Genomic DNA, 22,411 nt, shown 5'->3' with positions numbered 1-22,411 from the left:
ACCCCACAAATAGGTCTCTGGAAATGTATGCAGTTAAAAAAATAAAACTTAAAAAAAAATATTTCAACTGCCCAGACATTTAATAACCCTTTACACCTAGAAAGCTCATAGTGTCTCTCTGACACAATTTTAACAAAACTGTAGAAATAATCAGACAAGGTAGTCTGAATGAGAATTACTGCAGGATTGTAAATCTATCCTCACTCATCTTCTTCCAACCAGTCCCCAATACTTCCGTGTGGACAATCTGAAATCATTGCATTTCAAAAGCAATGAACCAACTGTCCTTAAACTTTGCAGGTCCCCACTATTTTACAACATCATGATAGAAAAAGAGTGGTTTCCAAACAAAGCAGAACACTCCTTTCACTCAGTTCTCATATACTCAACTACTTCTATTTAAAAATCTAAGCATGACATTTACCATGTAATAAAACACGTCAGCAAAGCTTGCAAACTGTACAATCTGCAGTACAAGTGAAAAGGAGGGGATAATTTCACAAAAAAAAGCTGAAGCTTTTAATCACTGCATATTACCCACCTCCCACTGTAACACAGATATATTAGTGTCCTTGTTATACTGGATTAGGTACACCATCAATGATTATACATGTTGTACATTTGGACTGTAGGAATTGTTTTTTTCAGGCTCTTGTTGTTATTCAAAATTCAGAACAGAAAACCTGGGGTGGTATGTTAATGTTACAGTTTGCAAAACACAGAGAGATGACTCACAACAACAGGTAGGACACAAACACTACATACAGGCCACTCTTTACCCATTGCATACAAGCAGATCTAGTTTTACTGGTGGAAGTAATTCATATCCCATAACAGAATGTTTCCCTATGTGTTTTATCTCTGTTTGGCTGGAGAACAAATAGGCTGAGTAATGGAACCTTTTCAACTCTGCAAAACAGTTACAGCTGCTTAGCTATTAAACTTCCTTAAAAAAAAAAAATTACAGCCTTTCCCCCTTCCCTGAATAAATTTTTTAAAAATGCCACAAACAAATCCTTTGCAACTACGCTTATCTACAAAAGAATAATCACCTGTACCAAAACTTCTGTGTAGTCTGTAGTGAATTTTAAGTTAAAAGATAAAGTAATGCTTATTCAGTCTAAACTACCAGATGAAAGTTACAAAAGAATGTCACTTAGTTTCTAGAATTTATTTATTAAACAAATTATGAATTTATTTATTTAGGAAGTGCAAACTACTACAGTGCAACAAGGTTACTAAAAACATTTTACTATCATTTGTCTCAGTTATTTATTTGTCTCAGTTATTTTTAACGTGTTTATCCAAATAAACACGTTAAAAATTTATAAAGCCATTTCCAAGCTTTAATACTAGTTGACTCCTCTGTGATTATTTTCTTATGTTACAACAACTTTCTAAATTACATACTTCCTGAATGATTTTGCTTTCATAGTATAAAATGCAAAGTCATCACAAATAGCTTCCATTCTATAATTTAGGAAAAAAAAAAAAAGTCACCACACCAAAAAGGCATGAATCAGTTTTTGGCACCATGAAGTTAAAATTAATGGACCCAAAAGCCAGCTTATTTTCAATAATAGCTATATAACCCATTATCTTCTTTCCAGGCACTAAGATTATCAAATCATACGACAGTTTGGGTTAAAGATCATTTTGTTTCAAACCATGCCACCATGGGTAGGGATGCCATCTACTAGATTCAAAGTTCCATCCTAACTGGCCTTGAACACTTCCAGGGACAGGGCATACACAGCTTCTACAGGCAACCTGCTCCAGTGCCTCACTACTCTCACAGTGAAGACTTTCATCCTATTATCCAATCTAAACTTACTCTCTTTCATTTTGAAGCCATTATCCCTTTTCCTATCACTGTAAAAAGTCCCACTCCAGATTTCTTTAGATTTCCTTCATCAGTGAAAGGCAGCAATAAGATTCCTCAAGAGCCTTCTCCAGATTCAGCAACCTCAATTCCCTCAGCCCTTCCTCAGAGAAGAAGTGTTCCACCCATGTAATAATCTTCATGGCCCCTCTGGACTTGTTCCGAAATATATTTTTGTGCTGAGAAAGCTGGATACAGTACACTGCATGAGTGGAGAAGAGGAAAATCACCTCCCTTGCCCAGCTGGCCACACCTCCTTTGATGCATTCCAGGACACCTTTGGCTTTCTGGGCTATACAGAATAATCCCTTGGCCACACCTGCACCACTTCAGGCAAAATTGGACAAAATTAACTCTGGACAAAATCAGGACCGCATCTTACCAAAACATCATTTCAGGTAGTTGTACAGGGTAATGAGGAGGCTCAGGGGAGACCCTTCTTGCAGGCTAAAACAAATCCCAGCTCTCTCAGCTGCTTGTCATAAGCCTGACACTCCAAACCCTTCACCAGATCCTTCACCCTTCTCTGAACATGCTCCAGCAGCATTTCAGTGTCCTTCTTGCCAGAGGGGCCCAGAACTGGATACAGCACTCAAGGTGTGGCCTCACTAATGCCAAGCACAGGGGAAGAATCACTTCCCTGATCCTGCTGGACACGAAATTTGATACAAGCGAAGATGCCACTGGTCTTCCTGGCTGTCTGGGCAAACTGCTGTCTCATGTCCAGCCACTGCTGACCAGCACCTCCATGTCCTTTCTCACCTGGCAGATTTCCAGCCACTCTGCCCCAGCCTGTAGTACTGCAGGGTGTTGTTGTGGCCAAATGCAGGACCTGGCACTGGGTCTTGCTGAACCTCATACCATGGTCTCAGCCCACTGATCCCTCTGCAGGGCCTTCTTAACCTCCAGCAGACCAACAATCCCACCCATCTTAAGTTTACAAACCTACTGAGAATGCACTTGATCCCCTCATCCAGATCATCAGTAAAGATGTTGAACAGGACTGGCCTCAAAACTGAACCCTGGGAGACACCACTGATGACTGGATGCCAACTGGATGTGGCACCACCCATCACCACTCTCTTGGTTCACTACCCAGCCAGTTTTTAATCTGGCAAAGGGAAGCCATGGCTGCCAGCTTTTCCAGGAGAATGCAATGGAAAAAAAATTGAATATAATAAAATAATAACAAAAATGTAAAATAGGAATGTGAATAATGTCATGGTAAAATAATCAGTAACAGAACTGCTTCATAAGCAATTCTTCAACTCCTGAAGATGACGGATTTGGTTTTTAAAGCTATGTATTAATTTAACAGCTAAATTCACTTTCTCAAAATAATCAAGTGTATACAACAAAGTTAATATGCAGGCATTTCATACATATGTATTATTAACAATAAAGAAAGATGCTGCTTACACAGTAACAAATCAGTGAAGTGATAACAGCCATTCCTGCTACAGCAACATAATCTTCCCACTGCCACCAGTCCCAAGAAGAAAATGTTAATATCCAGGTTTATAGAGAGCCAAAATTCTGCATAGCTTCTAACCGTCCCAGTCACTCTCAGCTCCAGAGTACTACTAAAACTAGTATAGTTTTATTTTTAATTAGTTATAGTAGACATCTTTTTCATCTACATTAAGCAACATCATAATAATCTACACTATATGTCATCACGTCATCTTTTGCTTCTTTCTGAAACCAGAGAAAGACAGTTTCTGACATGAGGGGTTTCACAGATTCATACTAAACACATTTATTTTGGTCATCTTCAGCACAACTACTAATATTTTAATTTAATGTCCAAAGGGTTCAATAAATCAGTAAGCACTCGGTACATTTTCACCAGTTCCATGCTATTCCATGATTGTGTAGGTCCCACTCACATTTACCCTAAGACATTCTTTATAGTCTGGAGGGTCCCAGCCTACTTGGCTGCTTCTGACACAGTTACTAATCACGCTTGTGGCCCTTCTCTGAACTGTCCTCTGAACCTTTTCAAAGTCTAACATCTGCTTTTTGAGAGGAGAGATTGGAACTTCACACAAAACTCAAGCTGTGCACAAATCATTAAGCCCATAATGATTTTGTTTTGCTTCCTTTTCTTTGCCAAGTATTTCTGACTGTCACCAGAATCCATGGTTTCATGCAACAGTAATTCTGTTGACTACAAGGGTCATTTCCATGCCCACCATCAAACATGTGAAGCTAAAGTTTTAGAAAATTTTAGCATCACAGATTATTCGTATCCAGTCTTTGCCCAGATAAATACTGATCCATGACAGGAGATTCCTGCTGTTGTATGATGAACAATAAACATTAAACCCCCCAATAAACAATAAACCCCCAAAACTATTTAGGGGTATATTTTCTTATATCCATATAATACAGGCCAAATCTATTACTATTAATAAAATTTATTTTTCTTCTAAAGAAGGGGGTTACCTTCATTTTTCCACTATATTTTGGATCTGAAATAGTTTCAAAGGCTGCATCTTTGCTTAACTGCACAAAATCTGGAAAACTGGAAAATACCTGGCTGCAAACTCGTTTGATATGCGCTTCCTGGAAGAAAAGCAGAAAGATTGAACAGGTGTTAAAAATCAGAGCATTGTTAAGACATGCAAAGAGTTAAACAGGTTGAAACATGATCTGCCAAAGTATCTCAAGCAGAGCGATGTAGTTTTTAATTTAGTTCACTAAAAAACTGCTGGATGAAACATATCCCGTGTGTTTTGCATTGTTTCATTAAAAAAAAAAAAAAATTCCTAATCTGAAATTATGGATTGTATTCAGAATGTCTTCTCCTGGCCAGAATTGTCAGTTTCAAAAAATCCTCTTGCCTTGACATTTGCAGTACCTAAGGGTTCTGCACCAACATTTCCCTTGACTCTTTCAGGCAAGCCAGTATGGGAATTACATATTGTTCCACAACAAAAACTGTACAGGAAATGGACTTAAGGTGTTCTAAAGCCACGTAAAGCTCCATTGCTAAATTTAGCACTGAACTTAAGCACAATCTCACACTTAAAAAAAAAAAAGTGAACTTTAAGTTCACTTTTACAGAAAGAAAGAAAAGATCACATCTCTCACCTAAGAATAACACACATAAGGGCCTTCAATACTCAAGGTAAGAAAAACTACTAAGTATTAGTTTCTTAGTAGATGTCGGTAAAATTAATAAATATGCATGATGCAGAAGACTGTAAGTCACAAAATACCTGCACTCCATTATTTCAGAGGTTATTTAAATACCAGATGTTATTACAACAAAAACTACATATGCAATACACAAAAAAACCTACTAAAAACATCTGGCTATATGCTGTGTGTAGTGTGCTGGACACTAGAAGTAACATTTATAAAAAAGCAAAACTGCTTTAATGGAACAAACTCGCAAAATTAACTAGGACATTCCGATATCTCTTCCTTGATAGATTCTAAGAAAAAGTTGTAATGTCCCTAAATCCATCTCCTCACTCCTAGATCTTAAGGCTCACAAACAAGCATTTCTGAAACTGCCATTTGTGGGTCTGGTTGCTTGCCATAGTAACAAGATAAGCTGATACTGATCTTTCATTGAGCAATTTTTTCTAAAACATGTTTCTCATTACTTAAACAAACTCAGCTCTTGACATAAAATGCTAGAGAAGAAACCCATTCTAATTATCTATTATTTGTTTATTTGCACAAAGACATTCCTCTTATAGGTACTCTTCATAAATGTAACAAAAATTTGGTTTTGTTACATTTATGAAGCCCTATTAGAAATCATGAAAAGTTACTCTCTCTCCTAACTTCTTCAATGTTTTATAACCCTTACTTTCAGAGATGAATCAACTAAATGAACATGCTGTTTTGTATAACATCTTTATAAGGTATGCATTCTGTATGACTGAATGGAAAAGGACTCTTACAAAATATCTTAATTGCAGTTAGTTAAGGAGGCCAGCAGCAATTTTCATTCAAGAGTTTTCATCCCATTTATCTTCCAAAAGACCATTTTTTAGATACTTCTGAAACTAACCTGCAGTTTGCTAGTGTTGTCTGTCTGCAGCAGTGCAGCATGATTTGCAACCTTCTGTAGGATCATTAGGTAACTGAAGCGCAATGACTTAATTGTTTCACCATGTGCATTTACCTACAAAAAAAAAAACAGTTTATGCAACCAAATACTACTGAAAATAAGTAATAATCTCAAATAAATGCCATTCTTACCAGGTTTAATGCATTAACAATACTATAACTGATCGCCAAGAGATGAATACTGATGTATTCTGATAAAAATGAACCAAGTTTTGTTTTTTCTTCAGCTTTGTCACCCTATTAATAGAAACATCTTCTCAATAAGAAAAAAAACCTACAGCTACGTTCATTGCTTGCCAAGCATTTCAGATATTAACTTCTACAGACATCCCATGGAGATGACCAAGAATTCTTCAGTATACAAGAAGATGGTAACTTCATAACTAATTAAATCAAGCAAGACCAGTTTGAATGACTTCTTACCTTTCAACTGCTAACTTTACTTTTCTCTCCAGCAAAAGCTTTACAAGCATCTCAAATAGCAAAATTCAAGCTTCAGACATTCTACAGTGCAACAGCAACTGTGCAACAGCATCCACTATCTTCCTAGTTATGGCTGGCTGGCTTGATCAATATTTGTTTTCCTTTGCCTTCTCAAGTTACTCAATTTGACTGTTAACTTTGGAATAAAACAGTCCATAAGAGCACTTAACTATCTGCAGGCCTGCCTACTGCCTTTTTGTGAATCAAGTCCACAAGCATGTCTTTTTTTCTACAAAACATCACTAGAAACAAAAGCCTGCAAAGAGGGCTAGTATCCATGGAATATTAAACAAAACTGATAAGGGGATTGCTTATAAATAAAGATGTAGGAGACTGAAGAAGCTACATCATTTGGAAAAAACTCAAAACACTACACAAGAATCAGAGCAGGCCAGAGAGATAAAAGGGAGAAACAAGCATGTGACATATGCTTCTAAATGTTTAAAAGATGTGCTTAATCTGAGCCTACTGAGTAAGGTAAGCAAAACAAATACAAAGCTAGACTGATCAAGGTTTAAAGAAGTCCAGAGAAGATTAAAGAAATCTGTAAAGCTGTTACTCATGGACGAAGTTTGACTAGTGCTCTGCGGCTGCTGTTACAGTTCTCCCCTCATGAAGCAAGGGAAAGTGAATGTTTAATGGCACAGAAAGGCACGACTGCAGTTAGAACATGAGGAACTACCCAGGCAGCCTACTGAGTTCAGCATGCCCTCCCATTCGCAGGTCCTGCACAAACTGCCTGAAGCACCTGGAAGCAGCATGCCTGACACATACTGAAAATCTCAATGCAGTGCCCTTGCCAGTATCAACTAAATCATAGGTGCATCTATTAATACAAAAGATCCAGAATTTACTGCATAGGGAACAATCACCTGCTCAGGGCGTGCAAAGCAGCTTTGCAGTAACCTCAAAAGTGCTTAACTCTATCATGCTGGTGATGCAGCTCCCCATGTTTCCAGCTGGGATGTCCCAAACAGATAGCTACAACTAGGCAAATATTTCAATCAGCTCTTCATCAGCAGAGAGTCTCTTGAGAAATTCAGAAGACTATGCGCTACAATCCAAACAGTGCCAAGTTCTTACTTTGTAACAACAGTTCTTCCTCTTACGGCCACTGTTGCAGCTACAGGGCTCTCCTGCTCTTAACACCAAGGTTACATCATCTGTCTCTAGCACAGCCTGGTACACAGCCCTCTGGAATTCAGTGAGGGAACAAAACACCATCTGCCAAAGAGAAAACACAAGAAACACTATCATATGCATCATACAATGAAAGGCAAAAAACCAATGCATCAAAAAAACAAATCACAGATCACTGAAAATAAAGTAGAAAAAAATTTTACACTTGCTCAAATAGTTACGCAGGAAATTATTCTACCACCAAATTAAAAAAAAGTGGATCTTGACCCCAAAATAGCATGAAACTGTAGCAAAAATGTATGCATACTTATTTTATTCCACCCCAAAATTCTACAAAGAATATCAATACCATTCTACAAGAACCTGCTGTTATTTTGCTCAAAACCTTAAAACATGGCTTTTGTGAAGGAATAGGATGAGGAAGGAAAAGTGAGAGAAGTATATGCATAATGTTAATTACAGATTTCTCTCTGTTTTGCAAGGTGTTTAATTTGCCCTCTCTTTCCCCTTTTTAGGCATTAGCTGTTTTAGGGCACTACCTAAAGCCACAAGCGGGACAAACAGAATAAACAATGAGAAGGCAAGGATCTACAAAGTGCTATGGTGAAAACTCTGATCCCTCTTCTGAAAGACCATGGGTGGCATCTCCATGACATCTTTAGTCTTAAGCAGCAGGAGACAGAAATCCCAAGATCATTCCTTAACCTATGCTATCCACATAGCAGCAGCACCATGCTGAGCTACAATAATACAGCAGTAACTTGAACATATACTCACATTAACAAGATAATGAAAAGAATAAAACCTGCTAGATTCAGAAAGGAGACTGACTGATGTTTGTGTTAATCTTTCCTTCAGAAGACTGCCTAGATGACATTATTATAAACTAAGGATGAAGAAAAACCACCAAATTTTGAAAATAAAACCAGATGCAAACTTACATATTTGTCAACTCAGAAAATATTTAGCAGAACTGTTATCTATATCAATAAAGTATTATAATTTCATGTAATATTTACAACTGCATCAGATGAACAGGATTACAGGCCTATCACAGAATCATTTTGTCTGAGATTTTTCTTTTATTTCAGGATCGAAAATGAAGGAGTTAAAAGCATACTGTTCCATACACAAAGTTTCAAGATGCAAATTCAGAAGTTCTGCATAGAATTTCAAGACATACATTTACAAACATCGCTTTGGGCTTGCAGAGATAAGGACAAAAACATACATAAAACAGATGTGTAAATCACTAGTCAGAAGATTGGCTGAGCATTTTCATGCTTGATTAATTCCATTTCAATGTGCAATCATAGTAATTATGTGAACAAAGCACACTACTTCAAGTGCACTTTTTCCAAGGCTATGGATTCCTCTCAAGTTAAAAAGATGAAGAGAGAACCATAAACTACAGACATGAGGCAAGAGAGAAAATACAACAAGAAAACATAAAAAGAAGAGATACATTCATTAGCATTGTATTTGAAATGTGAAGGCACTCTTACTCTGTCTTCCTTTTTTGGCAACTGATCACTGATAAGCGCTTTGGTACGTCTCAGAAACCAGCCAGACATTATTCTTGCTAGATTCACCATGGCCTTACGACCTGTTGCTAGCTCTCTTTTAGTTGCAGTGTGCCTCTGGCCATGCTCCACTGGATCAGAAAATTTCTTCTTGAAATGCACTCTGCTACCTAAAAGTCCTGGTACAGCCCTATTAAAAAACAAAAGTGGATGGGGGATTGATTCACTGATTTAAAGCATACCATAAACTTTTTTTTTCTGACTAACAGCAAGCTATCTTAAAGTAGCAGTCACTAGAGAAACCGCTAAAAATTACACTAAAAAAGTACAAATAGAAACATATACTATTTTAAGACATACCATTTTTCCTTTGTTTTCTGACTCTCAAATGCTAAGACATACCCCTCAGGAAGAGGGTTCCAATCTCAAGAAAAGAAAAAGTTTAACAGAACAACAGAAATCACAATTATATAGAAGCTCTAAACTACAAGGCTGCTAGTGTTGAGGAGCCTAAACTGGAAGCTAAACAGTCATGTTTTCAATTTTTGCTGGTTTTATGAAATCAGAATATGCAGATATTATAATTAACTAAATAAAATCTTGAGAAACCCAATGGTAGAAAGAATTCAGTAACTGTTGGCAGCATTACACATTGGAACAATTTACTAACAATATCAGCATAATTTTAATGAACCAGATGCAAGACTAAGTTTAGAATATTCTTCCTGCTATTTCTGTTCTGTATATCCTTATATTTAAAGGATATTTGCTTTGTTTTTCCTCTGCAAAGCATTCCCAGAAGATTTAAATTTGCATCTATCATGAGTTGCACCTCTCCTTGACCATTAGAAGTTTTTCTGGACAAGACTGTTACTTTTCAAATATGTGTACTTGTGCATTTTGAAAAAAAAAAAGGCAAAATATTATTATTTTCATCCTCCAAGTAGGTCAGAATGACCTGCACATACTGGACAGAGCAAAGGTACTATGGTGGTCAAGGTTGTGCAATGATTTCCTATCTACTGGGTGAAGGACAGAAGAAAAAAAGAGTGTCCCTAGGGAAAAAAAAAAAAAAGGAAGAAATAAAAAAGGGTAATATGGGAGGTGGAGGAAGAATAATTCTAACTACTTCCCAAATTCTCCAAAGAAGCCAGCTGGGATGAACTCCAAATGTATTAAGCAACTGTAAAATACCGGGAGCTTACCTCCCCAGTAAGTTATATTCTCAAAAAAAAGCAGGTGTTTTGAAGTTGAGGGTTGTGTTTTGTTGTTCTTTTATAACACAGATGGGTCCATACCATCCAGTCCTGCCCCAACCCCTCTGCACAGCCAACACACAGAGATGTTTAAACATAAAAGAAAATATTTACCAGTCCATAACACACCAAAGTTCCTTCATATTGTTTTGAAGAATGGTTCCAGTAAGACCTATGCGAACACGGCATTTTAATGACTTCATGGTTTGAGTTATTTGAGCCTTTGGATTCTTGATTCTATGTGCTTCGTCCACTATCACAGCAGACCAGTCTATACTGCAGATCAAAAAAAGATTTCATTAATTGACACTACTTGTCCCAGCATCCCACATACATACAAAAAGTGAAGCCAGCCACACAAACAGCTATGATTATAACACATGATTACTTTTTGATTTCCCTGTTTTGCTATATTATATCACTCCATTTCCTTATATTGTTTGTTTAGTAAATGCAATTAACATAGTTGAACATAATGGCTAAACTACATCATCAAATAAATAACCTCCTGTTTCCTGTATCAAATGCTTTCTGTGAACAAAGAAGCTTTCGATCTGTGGACCAATGAATCCAGCATATCTCACTAAAATTAACTCCACTCATAATTAAGATTTACAAAAAATAAATAAGTCTGTGGAGGTAAACTACTGAAATATACTTAACATAGGTATACTTCATTTTACCAACAAAAATTATCCAAGGCAAATACCAGTGAACTGAAAACATTTCAATCTGCATGGTTTCCTACAGTAAAGTATCACTCAAGAAAAAATATACAATACCAGTATAGCAGAGGAATTTTAATATTTTGGGATTGTGATGACAATGAACATAGCTATAAAAAGACCAAAAGATATTTTGCAGCCAATTCAAGAATAAAACTTAGGGGTAGAATGACCTGTATACTGAGATAATAATAAAGAAAGACTTCAAGTCCCTAGGAAGAGATTTACTAACTTTATGAATTAAATTTATATATATGAATATTTCAGAACACAACCATATCCAGATTGATATGCTGCAAAAAGTTGAAACAGACATGTTTAGAGATGTTTAGTAGAAAACATCTCCTGAGCAAGCTGCATTTAGTTCCCCAATGAAGGCTGATCTTGTGGCATTTTTCCTAATCACTAAATACATTAATTCATGTTTAAGTTCCTACATTCCCAAAATATGCTAAAAATTGGAGTTTCTGAAAAGTCTAACGGATGTTCACATCCTAGCTCCTTACACTTAAATCTCTCATACTGATTTACATGCATAACTGAACATATATATACTTATTCCTGACAGCTAATTACTTAAGAGCAGCTTTTGAGGCCAATCCATCACTGTATTGAAGCAAGACACAAAGCTTCTCCTGGTGTCGAGATCACAGGCCCATCCAGTCACATCCTGTGCAGAAACAGTTTGATAATCTGCGTGTTGAAGAAATGTATTTGCAGGCAGTCACACATTAGATCTCCTCCACACATGCACCTATTTCCTGACCACAGTCTATTCCATGATCAAGCATGAAGAGTTTCATGCTTCAGAAAGAACACAAATAGTTGATAACAAAACTACTTTATTCTTCTATATGTACTTCTCTATTCTCTGTACTTCAGACCTGAGGACAGAAATGAAGATCTGATTGTTTTGACGATGGATCTCCAGACAACTAAGGTACTCTCTGGGGCCTGGACCTTTCCCAACACCTGAAATGCCAAGACCTGCAGATCCACTTATATCAGCTGCTGAGGGCAAGCTGCTACCACCAGCCACTTGTACCCTACTTTCAAGATGACATAGGGGAAAAGGACCTTTAGGATTGCATAAGAAATGTGTGGGTTTAAATCTCAAAGCTTTTAGGGTTCAATAATCTCATCAAGCTGGTGAAAAGAGCAAATAACAAGGAAAATACCTTTTTGAGCATTTGCTAAAAATTCCAGGTGATTGCTCTCCTTATACTGACAGACAGAAATACTTTCCAAGTATCTTTTAGCAGTCATCAGGTTCCAGGCAGGCAATTCCTGCATCTTTCAGAGAACATTCTGTAACTGTGTTACCAGCAAAAACTGGGTCCATTCAAACACTTACTGCTACCAAGTGTCCTATTACAAAGACAGTTGTATTGAGTCTGTCTGAGATGTAGTTAATTTTCCCACAGCAGCTCTCACTGGTCTGTGGGTAGCTGGAAAGGTGTTGTTAACACACCAGTGCTTTGGCTACTGCTGAGCAGTGCTGGCAGAGCATCAGCACTGTCTCTCAACATTCCCCCCACATCAGCAGACTGGGAATGGGTAAGACCCTGTGAGGGGACAAAACTTGGCCAGCTGACCCAAACTGACCAAAGGGATAACTCATCCCATATGGTATCAGCTCAGATACAAAAGCTAAGGAAAGGAGGAGGAATGGGGCATTTGTTATTTATGATGTTTGCTTTTTAGAGCAACTGCTACGTGTGCAGAAGCACCATTTCCCAGGAAGTGGCTCAACACTGCTAGCTTATGGGAAACAGAAACAAACCTTTTCTTCCCCCTCTTTCTTTGTGCATGCCTAAACTTTGGCTTCAGTAAACTGCCTTATCTCAACTGAAGAGCTGGTTTTTATCTTAATTTCTCTTCCCTGTCCAGCTGGGAAGAGACTGATAGAGTGGCTTGGTGAACACCTGGTGTCCAGTCAAGGTCAACCCACCAGAACTCTACAGGTTAAATTCAGAAGTACAGGATAAAAATTCAGTAGTACAGGGATTCTTCTCTACCGCACAGTGAGTCAATGGATTTAACAGCAAATATATTGTACGGAAAAAAGTCCTTGAAAAGAACAATGCACAATTAGACGGTTAAAATTCAGTGTGTACAAAAACATATTAAAACTATTACCTGTTAAATTCATCCAAATATAGGCGAAGTATCTCATATGTTGTAAGAGCAACTTCAAATTTCCCTTGCTTGATGCGACTCAGGTCATCATCTTTCTTACTGCCATGTAAGACAGAGACTTTAAAGTATCCCCATGTGTCTAACTCATCCTTCCAGTTGTACAGCACTGAAAGAGGGGCCACTATGAGGAAAGTCTGAAAACAAATATATATTACAGTATGTCACTAGAAAAACTACAACATAGCAATTTCTCAACAACAGAAGTCAAGATCTTGACTATTTTACTGCTCTGAGCAGTCTGACTGTTTAATTCTGCCATTTCAAAGGATGTATGGAAAATATCTAAAGTTAATATAAATTCAAAAGTAATCCATTTATACTGAGTAAGTACACAATACATCATAAAAATACCGTCATCCTAAAATTAAATTAATTAACAGATAGTCCTGAAAAGAGTTAAAAAAATCAGGACAGCTCATACAATTCACTTAGTATCACAGGATAATAAAATCAAAGAGGTAGGAAGTGACCTTGGGCAACTTCCACTGTGGAAGTTGGCAACACTGACTTCAAACCCAGGCTTAGCCAACTGAGGTCTTCAAAACCCCATAAGGATGGATGGGGTCTACAACCTCTCTGTGACCTCTTTCAACATTAAATGTCCTCAAAGTGACATTCTTTCCTCACATACAGTCAAGAGTCAGAATCATTCCTATTTCTTTGCACATGAAGTGCTATCCTTTTACCCCTTCCTCTCAGCCTGTATTTCCTGAGGAGCATGTATCATTATTCACAGAGCTACATTCATATGACCCATTATGCCAATCAAATTCTCTAACTATTGCAGCAAAATAAAAATAACAATGGAAAATAGAAATCACATGGTTTCAGTAATGGGTAAAATTAAAATGATCTTCAGACGTATCTTATTCACATAGAACTTTTACATGTATCTTTTATTTGCTGTCACTCTATTTCACTACCTAGATTATCGGCCAGACTTACTTCCAACATTATGACAGCCAATCAAGAAAACACAGGACATCACAATGCTATTAGCAATACACTTTCCAAAAATATGGATTTGTCTTAATTAAATACCTCGTTATTTAGACACGCATGCTTTTTTTACTTTAAAAATATCATCACAAAACACTAATTTTCTACTCACCGGGTTTTTCAATGTACTCTAGCCACAAATCTAACGCAGACACCTCCAAATGTTTTCCATTCGTGCAGGTGAACAGTAGTAATAGATTAGATAATAACAACTAGAGAGAGAAGGCACTATGGCAGTCTGGAAAACTGAAGGCTTCTCAAACACTACTAGGACAGGCATGAAATCCTACTTCAGCAGCTGAATTTTAAAAATTAATGTACATAAACTCCTAGAACAAACAAACAACCAAACAAACAAACAACCAACCAAACAAATCCAAGTATTGCCTTTTATCAAAATCCTTAAGCTAGTATCTCTAAAAGTTGTACCTTCTTGGGGTTACAATCTGAGCCCTTTTTCATTGTCCGCAGTAAAAACTCCGGCATATTATTTTCAATATCCTCACGTGTTCCCTTTTTGTGCAATACTGCAGCCAAAAATGAAATGACCTTGAGAAAGAAAACAACTCTCAGTAACTATTTATAATAAGAAATTGAATGAATTCCACAAAAAATAAACATTTAGGACAAAATCCTGGACAGGACTCTGGAAGGTGGTTTGGTTTAGTGGGGATGAAGATTTTTTCTGGGGGATGCAGCAGGGACCCCTCCCTCCTCTGGATTCCCAAGAACTCCTTGAACTAATGGTAAGAGCAATTAATTGCTCTATCTCACTCTTTTATTATTTAAGTTGAAATGTCACAAAAATACACAAGAGACAGAGTATGAATGAGCCAGGAAAAAATAGAGATGAGGTTTGTCTTGCAACTCTCCTCCTTTTCAGGGTACTTGAATTTCAGATGAGAAAACAGAAGGAACAGATATCCTCTAACTATCCTCTCAACTTTATTTCTGTAAAAGGAACAAGAGGCTTATCCTACTGGTTTGTTTTTTACTAATACACCTTTTTCTGTATGTTCCATTCTTTCGAATTCCTGTTGTTGACATCAAAACCATTTTCCTCCTTTTGTATTGTATTCTCCCATCTGCTTCAAACCAGTTAAGGTGATTATGAGAACACATTTATTACAATACACCACAGCAAGGACAAACATCCCAGCACAGGCTATTCCAAACTACTCCTATCATGTTCCAAAACAGGAAGAAGGCAGAGGAAGATCTGGCCAGAACATACAAATTAAAAATTCACTTGGGATAAACGGTATCCATGGACTAAGTAGTAGCAAGGACCAGGTGCATCATCAGAGAGGTGCCCTTCTTTTGAAATGTCAACAGGCCCCTTTTATTCAGAGCAGCCAGCTCCAGCCACTTCCTTTTTGCAGCTGCTACACAGCTGCTCATAGCAGGCTAGAGGTAAAGCTACCAACTGTTGATGTCCAAAAAAAAGAACTTTGTCCCTCTAATGATGGGGAGAAAGAGCTAGTCAGGAGAGCAGAGTGCAGAAAAAACACCACCCTGAAAAGAGTAGTTGGATGGACAGAAGAGAGAAAAAAATCCATCCTAGGTATGGCCACAGAGTAAAAGAAAGCTATGTAGAATAAAAGTAACCCAAATATTTTTATACATAATATCTCACAAACTGAGGTTGAAATGAACAGCCAGTTTGCAGATGTTGTTTAACTGATGAGTTTTACTTTTAAATCCTTTGAGAATTAGAGTCAAATTCAGCTGAACAATAAATCTCCATCTCTTTTCTGTAGTCTCCATTCTCGGTCAAATTTACCCCACATATTTCTAAGAGTAGCAAAGGCAGTGAAACAGCAACTCATTATCAAAAATCTTTGGCTCTTCTAGAAAAAGCAACCTAAATGCCTAGTTTACTGTAATCACTAAGAAACAACATTATTCTATTTGCCTTCACCTAAACTTCAGCTTGATATGAATGAACCATATAGCCAGGACATTTAAAGCAAAAATCAGTTCAGAAATAGAAAGAACATAAAAATTCAAAGGATCTCTAGAAAAGTTTATCTCATGAACCATCCTATAACTCAGAAACAGTAAGCTTCAGCCAACTGACAATCATAACTGACAACATTTTTCTAAGACTGTATCAGTTATTCAATGAAGTTTAAATTTATTTTTTCATATGTACTAACCTTTTCTAAACAAGCGAATTCTACCATTTTACTTCATATCCACTGAACTGACTTTCCCATGCTGAACTTTGAACACATTGAACACAAACACTGTGTTTAATAAAAAATACACAAGATCACAGAATCATAAAATGGTAAGGGGTGACAGGAACTTTAAAGATCACTTAGTTCCAATCCTGCCATGGGTAAGGATGCCATTCACTAGACCAGATTGCTCAGGCCGCCATCCAACCTGAACACAAAGGTTACTGGAAGGCCGCAATGAGGTCCTCCAAGAGCCTTCTCTTCTCCAGGCAGAACTGCCCCAAATCTCTCCACCTCTCTTCATAGGAGAGGTGCTCGATCCCTTGGGACACCTCGTGGCTTCCTCTGGACCTACTCTAACAGGTCCATATCCCTCCTGTGCTGGGGACCCCAGAGTTGGATGCAGTGTTCCGGGTGGGGTCTCAGAAGAGTGGAGCAGAGGGGAAGAATCACCTTCCTTGACCTTGTGGACATGCTGCTTCAGATGCATCCCTAGGCTGCAAGCACACATGACTGGCTCATATCCAGCTCTTCACCCACAAAAATCCCCCAGTCTCCCTTCTCAGGACTGCTCTCTACAACTTCTCCCAGTTTGTGTTCATGTCTGGGGGTGTCCTAGCCCAGGTGAAGCACCTTGCAGTTGGACTTACTGAACTTCATAAGGTTCTCATGGGCCCAACTCTCAAGCTTGTCCAGGTCCCTTTGGACGCACCCTTGTGTTGCGTCAACTGCACTGCTCAGATTCGTGTCATTTGCAAACTTGCTGAGATTGCACTTGATCCCACTGTCTGTGTCATTGAGGAAAACATTGCAGAGCAGTGTTCTCAAAAGAGAGCCTGAGGACATCACTCATCACCAGCCTCCACCTCAACACAGAGGCACTGACCACAACTCCCTGGCTACAGCCAGCCAGCCAGCCAACTCTTTATCCATTGAACTGTCCATCCATCAAATCCAGGCATCTTCAATTTGGAGTTAAGGATGCCATGTGCAACTGTATCAAAGGCCCTACAAAAAGCAGAGACATCTGTCCATCTTCCCACATTGACCATTATCATAATTTCATCATGTAAGGTCACCAGACTGGTCAGGCATGAGTTTGCCACTGCCTCAGATCAGTCTCCTCAACCTTTCTTTTCTGACCTCTGTACCTACAGAATCCTTTCTTGTTATTCTTCACATATGATACACTTCACATAAGATATTCTTTGAAATCTCTACCTTTCTTCTGAAAACTTGACACAAATTAAAAGAAATAGCCATCGGATGTGAATTCCACATAGGAACACACTGTCACTGTGTTCCTATGTGGAATTGTGATAAATGTACCTAGAGAATCAGCTCTGAGATTCAAAAATGCAAGATGCAATCACAACAACTAAATTTAGGTTTTGCACCCCAAGTTTACTATTATCTTTAACATATATATATATAGACAGACAGACAGATAAATATATAGATATGTCTTACTATATGAAATCAGATTATTTGCAGCTCTGAGAAGAAACAGTCTTCCATAACTACCGAGCTCTTCAACTACCATGGACTAGAAACATGGCCCTTCTTAAAATGAAGCATCTGCTAACAGAGCGTCATCAGCTATTTATACAAATCCATGATACACCTCTAAATGCTCTATGCAGAGTTTTGGCAGTTTAGTTTACCCACTCCTCTTGGTTAAGTTTGCTACAGGACAACACTTTTGTTGTGCTGAAAGGCATCTATCAACATTCTCCTAAATAGAAACACAATAGATACCACAGTCAATACCTGTCAGTGAAGAAATGAGCTCACATTGGACACATGGAGCAGGACAAAAGAGAGTGGGACAAAGACTATCTCCAACAGAACTCAAACCGTTCACTTTAAATCAGACAGACTGTAGAGAATTTCTACACATAAAATCACCCTAATTATAGCAAAGCAAGTAAGAGCAAGTAAAGAGCAAGTAAAGAGCAAGTAAAGAGCAAGTAAAGAGCAAGTAAAGAGCAAGTAAAGAGCAAGTAAAGAGCAAGTAAAGAGCAAGTAAAGAGCAAGTAAAGAGCAAGTAAAGAGCAAGTAAGTAAAAAATAAGTAATTTAGGTTGGATGCAAATTCCAGATTCAAAGTATAATGAAAAAAATCCAGCTACACTTTATCCTCTCATCAATCAAGCTGCATTTTGAAAAGAGTGATGGAAGTAGCATGGAATACCAAAGCACTATTTCCAGAGATGGGAGTGAAAGTGTCAGTTCTTTTGCATTCCCAGAATAGTGATACTATTTGTTTTCCGGAAAAAAGGAAAAAGGTATTTTAAAAGCAAGAGTCACATAAGGGTCTCAAGTTCTTTTAGTGTACTCCAGCGCAAATTGCTTTCATGTTAGGCCGGTAGCAATCCTCAAAGTAAATTCAACACACTAACATTGTAACTACCATAATTACTCATGCTTATACTAAAAGGAGTCACATCCCAGTTTTATGGCCTGTAAGGAGTGAGTCTTAAATCAGCAATGCACTCCTGGCTCTGAGCACTGTCCTGGGCATCATGTCCTGCCTCATCCATCTCTGCAACAGCAGAGGGGGGGTTGAATTTCATAAATACAATGCTTTTTAAAAAATATTTACAGATCCCAGAAAATACTACATTCTCCCTCTGTAACAAACAAAAAGAATACCTGTATTGTCTTTCCAAGGCCCATATCATCTCCAAGAATACACCCTCTTTTATTAGCATAGTGTCTATAGAGAAACTGGGCTCCTTCCCTTTGATAATCACGCAGGTATCTGTTAATTGTATACGGGATAAAATCGCCATTGTCAGATAATTTAAAAGCAACTCCAGGAGATGGAAGATTTTGGTCAGGAAAATATGGCTTTTCCAGATCACTTTCATCAAATATTAAGCTTTTCCAGGGTCCTCTACTGTCTTTGACTTTACAAAGTTTTGTTATTAGTATTTTTCTTTCTTCAGACTCCAAGAATGATACAACGGCAAATGATTTTCCATTCTTGTCCTTTTCAAGAGAAGTTATTGTTCCTTCATGAAGTTTTCCATTTTCAAAACAAGGGGCAAGGCATTTCTCCCCAATACGCCAATGATCTATAAAAAAACCAAACACACATAGTGATAAACTGGCCTGATGTACAAAGTATTTAATTTCTTCACTATTAAAACAATGGATATAAATTTAGTTTACAAAATTCATACAACTTCATACAAACACTTTATTGAAGGTAGCACTACAATCAAAATCGCAATTACTGTTTACAGCTAGACATAAAATTACAGTTTGCTCTAACACCACTATTTTAGAAATAACAGAAGGTGTATAGGAAAAAAAGCAAAATCCAGATTCCAATGCATTAAGTGGCTTCACACAGGCAAACACACAAAATGGAAAGACCTCACATTGCATTGGCAATGAAAAATAATACAAGATACCTCTACTAAAAAAACCCAAGATCTTCACTCTTCACAGTAAAAAGACCTCACAAATAATGGCTCCACACAAAGTTTTCCAAATCTCAACTGAGAGAGAAAGGGGTGTTCTTCTGAGTTTGCAGAAACAATTTCTAATCTTCCCCTGCTCAGTCATACTAAAACAAAGGGATGATTTGATTAATTTCAGAACCTTTATTGTTTCTTATCTATTTGCTGGAGTAAGTTTTGATAATTACAAGAAAGTAATTATCAATTACCATGAGATGCACCTTATTTATAGGAAGGAGTGAGCCAGAGAGAATCTTCCACCAGAGCAAGTATTCATCATTCTGTGACCACTGGTGGTGTATATTCCTGGACACATCAACCCAGACACTTTTCACAGGTAAGGAAAAAAGTTCTGAAGGCAAGAAACTGCACCTTAGCCTATCTTAATGTTTCTGTGTAAAAACTGTAAGAAGACTCACCAAATTCTGAGCACCTAGAAGCATACACTTACAGGATAATGTCCACAATGTATTAGTCAAATCAATGATAACCATCAGTCATTTACTAAATTTATTTAATTATATAGAGAAAACAAAAGCATCCATGTAGCCAAGCCCAATATTCTGCAGCCAGCATTGGCCCTAAGCTGACGTGCAGGTAACAATAAAAACAGTACAAGCCTACAGAACACCCTTATTCAAAAATTCTTTGGCCTCTAAAATATTATTTAAGTTACCGAGATTTCATGGGCCACAGGTAGTTTGTCTGGTTAGTAAATACCAGCAGACTCTCTCTTTCAAGCAGCTCCACTCCCCTTTCAACACATGCAGATTCCTAGAATTTGGTGACTTCTGATTAAAAATATTGTGGGTCTGCTCTGGATACATGTCACACTTTTGCCTGATATGAGCTTCAATCCAAAGACCTAAACTGATGGCCCACCAGTTCTTACACTAACAAGATCATAAACCAAAGCCTCTCCATTCAATTCACTATTTTGCAGATCTCTTTAATAATGGCCCCATCATCCTTATTTGGAGTTCAGCCCCACACCTTGTGACCTGCTACATAAGCTGCCCTAAGACCCTAAGCCATTCCCTCAGATCTTCTCAAAGACTTGAAGCTCAAACGAGGCAACTTGCTGAGGCAAAGGGTGAAGTACAGGCTGCATATTCAACAAACCATACATAATTAATCCTTAAAGTTAATGGTATTTGTACACATCTCTCATCTCAATGCAAAAATATGAGTACATTAACGTCTTCCAGTAGCATCTAATTCTTTCTGCAATTTCATGAGAACAGGAACCAAAACTGAAAAACTGAAACCAGCTATGTTCAGCACACTGTTATATATGCAAATCAAAGTGCTACAGAGCACTTCTGTAGTTCCTTTTTTTTTTACAGCAGTGAAGGGACATGCAACACGTCAAAGCTTTTACTTGAGGCTAAGGAGTTGCATATGGGTCCTCACAACTACAGTTCAGGTGCAAAGTGGAATAAATTACACTGGGCAATACTACTAGTGTTACTAAACTCCAAACTTAGTGAGAAGCAGGAAACAGAATGAGAAAAAGGCTGAGACATGAAATGGTATTAAGAACACCATTGCTGCAAAAGGCCAGAAAATAATGCTGTTAAAGCCAAAGCATGAACTCCTTAGTTAAACTAGCCTGATTCACCAAGTTCTTGGCTTTTGAATTAGAACCATAATTTATGTGGATTTCCGTTTTTAAAAATAAAGACAATTATCTCACATGGCTTCCTAGCATGGGTACAATACACTTGCCACCAATGATGAAAGCTGGTATTTAAGATACTTATGTACTTACGCCTTTTACTACAGGTGGAAAAAATGTACCACTGTCAACTTCAAATGTACTAAATAATGGTGGTAAAGGCCTCCTGTCACATACTAGTTCCTTTCAACCACTACTCCTCCATGAAATTATGTCGAATACTTTCTAACTTGTGAGGGTTGACCATTTAATTTGAAATGCAAGGTTTCGTTTAATTTTTTTTTTCTTTTTACACTCTAATAAATGACTGTAAAAACAGAATTCGAGGATATTGTAGAGCAAGACACATGGAAGACGCTTACCTGGGACACCATCACCACACATTTTAACTTTTGGCGGTGCAAAGCCCGACGGGGGCCGCGGGCGGAGGCACCGGGGGCGGAGGGGCAACGGCGCGCTCGGGACCCACCTCCGCCCCTCCGCCGAGCGGGTCACGGCGGTGCGGGCGCCGAGGGAGGGCCCGGGGCGCCTCAGGCGCCGTGGCTGTCCCCGCTGCCCGCACCGCGGCCAGCCCCGGAGCGCCGCAGCCGCGGAGAGCCGAGCCCGCGGCCGGGGCCGCACGTCGGCCGCGCCGCGCCCCGCCCCGCTTGGTGCCGGTAGTGCCGCGCGGGTATCGCGAGAAGTGCGTTACCATGGTGCTCCGTGCTCAGGGGCGCCCGCGGGAAATATCGCGAGATGTTCCGGCGGTTGTCCTCGCGCTGCTCGATAAAGCTGTGTTCAGCTCT

The 22,411-nt window shown here is 38.3% G+C and overlaps 1 protein-coding gene across 1 annotated transcript in view; it reads right to left on the bottom strand.

Moving 5' to 3' along the window:
* ERCC6L2 (ERCC excision repair 6 like 2) overlaps positions 1 to 22,194 on the bottom strand; it is a 32,843-nt gene extending 10,649 nt beyond the window's left edge. Inside the window, exons 1-9 of the mRNA XM_036402997.2 lie at positions 21,989 to 22,194; positions 19,134 to 19,558; positions 14,726 to 14,845; positions 13,238 to 13,431; positions 10,488 to 10,649; positions 9,100 to 9,307; positions 7,538 to 7,678; positions 5,913 to 6,026; positions 4,331 to 4,450 (exon numbers count right to left, since the gene is read on the bottom strand). Coding sequence (XP_036258890.1) covers positions 4,331 to 4,450; positions 5,913 to 6,026; positions 7,538 to 7,678; positions 9,100 to 9,307; positions 10,488 to 10,649; positions 13,238 to 13,431; positions 14,726 to 14,845; positions 19,134 to 19,558; positions 21,989 to 22,010 — 1,506 coding nt within the window. The 5' untranslated portion in view covers positions 22,011 to 22,194. The remainder of the gene's footprint in view (positions 1 to 4,330; positions 4,451 to 5,912; positions 6,027 to 7,537; positions 7,679 to 9,099; positions 9,308 to 10,487; positions 10,650 to 13,237; positions 13,432 to 14,725; positions 14,846 to 19,133; positions 19,559 to 21,988) is intronic.
* Positions 22,195 to 22,411: the final 217 nt, after the last annotated feature.

This window comes from Molothrus ater, chromosome Z (genome assembly GCF_012460135.2).
Source record: "Molothrus ater isolate BHLD 08-10-18 breed brown headed cowbird chromosome Z, BPBGC_Mater_1.1, whole genome shotgun sequence".
In the NCBI taxonomy this organism is placed as follows: domain Eukaryota; kingdom Metazoa; phylum Chordata; class Aves; order Passeriformes; family Icteridae; genus Molothrus; species Molothrus ater.
The sequence above is the reverse complement of the archived record's forward strand: the minus strand, read 5'-3'. Positions and strand labels throughout refer to the sequence as shown.